A 3,947-nucleotide genomic window follows, 5' to 3' on the forward strand; every position below is an offset into this window, starting at 1 on the left:
CTCCTGGTTACAAGCAAAAAAAGTAGGTGTCCGGAGAACCTCATCCCAGGACTCGTCTGCCTGKAAATTGAAGCGACACACACCAAGGGGCCTGAAATGCCCCTTTCCCTGCGTGGCATCTCTGTGAGCAATGCTTGGTGCATAAAAATACAGAGCCCATTTAAATGAGTTAAATCCACAGTTTTTAATGGGTGCGCTTGTGATGTATTTTGCCGGACACCTAAAGACCTCCCAGACTGGATTGTTTATTGGGAATAACCTGGAGACATTGAGAAGGGAGATTTCAAAGAGCTCCAGGAATGTGTATTATATATGGAGATTATTCTATGTGAATACTAATAACACCTTAGTGGGGTTAGACTGCTCTGACCTCATACAGAGCAAAACCCACAAGACATTCATTATATCAGCTCCTAATTCTAAGCTTCATCATTTGAAACAGCTTAATTTGGGTTAAAGAGAGAGTTTCTAACACTCAGTCTAGCCTAGGTAAGAGCAGATACAAGCTRCATTAACACAAGCTGAAAAACAAGCCCTGAGTTTCCAAAGATATATCCAGGCCCTGGCAGGAAAACATAGGTGTTGACCTGTGATCTCAGTAAGGAAAACAAGTCTTAATTTTCACAAAATAAGTTGTGATGGATGTCCTGTGACCTCCAGTTCAGTTATGTTATTTGTGGAGCTAAGTCACAAGAAGTGCATTAAAAATTAAAAAAGCACAAGTTAAGTTAAAATGTTAAATTCTAAAATTTTAAATTCTGAAATTTTAAAGATTTAAAATTAAAATAAAATTAAAAATGCAAGAGTTGACAAAGTCAGTAGAGCAGGAAACCAGGAGATGAAAGGCACCTGCAGGTTACAATCTGCATCTCCTACCATGATCTAAGGCAGACTCAGATAATCAAAAGCAGTAAGGAAGAGCAATGACAGCAGCCAGGGAGGATCGGGCAGTGTGTTTCATGTGTAATTAAAGCCTTTTACACAAACAGTGTCTGTGCCTCTGGGCAATCCCAGCAAGGGTATAAAAATGCTCTCAGTGCGAGGCTTCTTTTAGCTCCTTCTCTTGACTTGTTCTCTCCGGTGCACTGAGTAAGTCTGTTTTGACAACTATTAAAAGAAAAAGAACTTAAGTTTAATTTTGCTTTAGACAAAATTTTGCTAAAATTGGGACTGATTCCTGCATAAATACTCTGATTCTTGGATATTAGCAAGTATCTTTCTGATKATTTTTTCTGGAGATTTGTTTTAACAGATAATACTGGATAAAGGCTGTAAGAATAAAACTGAGGGTTTCTCAAAACTCCTTTGAGGCTAGTAATTTTATGTGAGAATGAGGAATTTCAAGGTCTTAATTCTGAGGAATTCTCAGAAGTGCTCCAAGAACAGATATTATCATTGGGTTTGCTTTTGGGGCTCGTATGGGGATTCGACAGCTGTTTTGTGCAGACGTGGGGGGATTTCAGTGGTAACTAGAAGTAAAGCCTCTCCGGTGTTTTTGGGTTGGTTGCGTGCAGCTAGAGAAATGTCGCACTGCTTTTGCTCGCAACCCCGCCGATCTTAATTTCGAGACTCGCTGAGTCGGTGAGATACATGGTAAGTCAGATSGGGATATTTTAATACAACTAGGAATGTTCATTTCTAACTACTAAGACACAACCTTGCTGCTGCTTTAATGTGCTCCTGCAGAAGTGAAATTAAGCTTTTGTTGTTAAAGCTAAGCTCTAACCTAAAGGGATTGGGGGAAATTCCTGTGTCTGCTTATTTTTCCTAGCATGATGCATTCGAGGACAGTTTTAACTTTCTCTGAAGATATTCAAGACAGGAGAATAGGTCAAGCAGCTCCTTGCCTGGCTTGTCCCGTCCCATGCCTCGAGCACCCGCATGAGGCAGGACGGGATTTTGGAAGTCATAGAAAGCAACTTCTAAGAGATTTTTTTAGTTTATTATTGGCAATTTAATAGCTCCTTTGTCAGCAAATGTTGATGGTTCTATATTTAAAGTCTAGACCCTGAGTCCTCCTCCTATTCTCCRGAGTTTCAGGAAAATAATTTTACTTTACACTAGCCCACAGGACTTACCTGKGAGTAAAATAAGATATTTTATTTGTCACTATAGAACATTGCTGATTTGCGGCTTTACAGTAAGAATTAGTACAATGCTACCGTGACAATGCTAAGGTTTAATAAGAAATAAACGCTATTAAATCTCTGTGCCCTGTGCTGAAGCTGCATCATTCTCATTCGGTTCAACAACATCGCTCATTCACAGTGCAAAATAAGAGAAAAGGAAAATAGCAGGAAGAATTAAGCCAGATGTGAAATTGWGTGAGAAACTCAGAACTTCAACACAACACACAAAATGCACTAGTTTGGGTATTCAAAAAATCCATGTTCAGCTGTTCTCACATCAGCTTCCTGCACAGTCACAGAGAACCAAGGCAGATCAGACACTTTACATCTATATCTGTAGGAAACGAGGTTTTCCCCTCTCCCCCACGCCTGCAGGTGCTGCCTGAGAATCTGCATGTGGGAGGAGAAGAGTCACTGCCCGAACAAGCTCCAGCCTGTCCTGCCTCCAGGAACATCACAGAGGGCTCRGAGGCTTTGAAGCCGGTTTTGGAGGCAACTCCCAAGAATGTTTTCTCCCAGAGAAGGAGAAATAAAATGAGGAAAACAAGGCAGAAAAACCAGACATGAGCCAGGCAAAAGGCAGCAGTGCAGGGCTGATGCCTTTATCCAAACCCACGTTCTTCCTAAACATTTGCTACAGCTCTGCTTAGGAAGCCTCACCYCTGGCTCACTGCATTTTCCTTGTCCTGCAGCTAAATTCCAGGTGTTTCCCCTTGATGGCTTCGGAGCAGCTGGCATCGGCCGTATCCTGTGAGGCCAAGTGTCCCCAGCCCCTGGCTGCCAGCAGCAACGAGCCCTGTGTGGTGGCCTGCCCCGACTCGCGGGTGATCATCTTCCCGCCGCCYGTCGTGGTCACCTTCCCAGGGCCCATCCTCACCACCTGTCCACAGCAGACGGTGGTGGGAAGCTCAGAGTCACCCGAGGTGGCACTGACCGAGCCCCTGGCTGCAGCACCTCTGGCCACTGAGGTGGCCGGGCAGCTGGAGGCAGCTGCCGAGAAACTTGCCCCCCAGGTGCTCTCTCGACCGGAGCCACGATACGTCCCCAAGTACTCCTACACCTACTCTTCCCAATGGACGCATCCATGCAACTCATACCGCTCCGGGAAACGGTGGACGTACTGATCCCAGGTGCTGCCGCATGGAGTCCACGTGGAGGAAGCTCCAGGTTGCAAAATGGGGAAGGAACAGAGTGGAGCTGAGCATTAGGTGCTGCCTGGTCCCAGCTGAAGACAATGAGACATTGAGATGAGCCCCAGCCTAGCACCTTCCCAGTAGGCTCAGGTGTGCAGCCCTTGTTCCTCCTTTATATTAGATTTCCTCTCTGCCAGCTTTGCAGTTTAGCCATCTGCTTGCACTGTGCTTTGTCCTGTCCCAGATATAGTATTGACTTTGACCCTGATTTTGGATGCTAGACATGGCCCACAGCTGCACCGTAGTAGAGAAATGCGCTTCATGGGCTGCATCACCTCGACCCCACTGGTGCCTGTGRAAACCTGAGAAGTCTTCATACTCTGTACAATTTTGTTCCCAAACTATAGAAAAGCCGTTTCATTCCAAATAAATTTTCTGTTCTGTAGAAGGTCTCTGGGTGTTTTTTGCCATGCAATCAAGCCTTTTTCTTTTCACATTTCAGCTASATTTAAAGTATATTTACATACAGTTGTAGGCAGTCCATGTTTCTTCATGTCCAAATGTTACAGAGTCCTGAGAATCCTCTTCTCCGCAGTCGCTACTGTTCACCCATGTTCACAGTCGACACATGCTGAAGGTTGACACCATCCAGGAGCAACCTAAGTMCTGGCCATCTGCAGACCGC

General features: G+C 44.7%; 1 protein-coding gene across 1 annotated transcript; it reads left to right on the forward strand.

Moving 5' to 3' along the window:
• The first annotated feature begins 2,845 nt into the window (after positions 1-2,845).
• On the forward strand, positions 2,846-3,253 carry LOC112956984 (feather beta keratin-like). Its single transcript, XM_026050474.1, has one exon. The coding sequence runs from the start codon at positions 2,846-2,848 to the stop codon at positions 3,251-3,253; it is 408 nt and encodes a 135-aa protein (XP_025906259.1).
• The last annotated feature ends 694 nt before the right edge of the window (positions 3,254-3,947 follow it).

Source organism: Nothoprocta perdicaria, unplaced genomic scaffold (genome assembly GCF_003342845.1).
Source record: "Nothoprocta perdicaria isolate Ctin4 unplaced genomic scaffold, notPer1 scaffold_695, whole genome shotgun sequence".
In the NCBI taxonomy this organism is placed as follows: domain Eukaryota; kingdom Metazoa; phylum Chordata; class Aves; order Tinamiformes; family Tinamidae; genus Nothoprocta; species Nothoprocta perdicaria.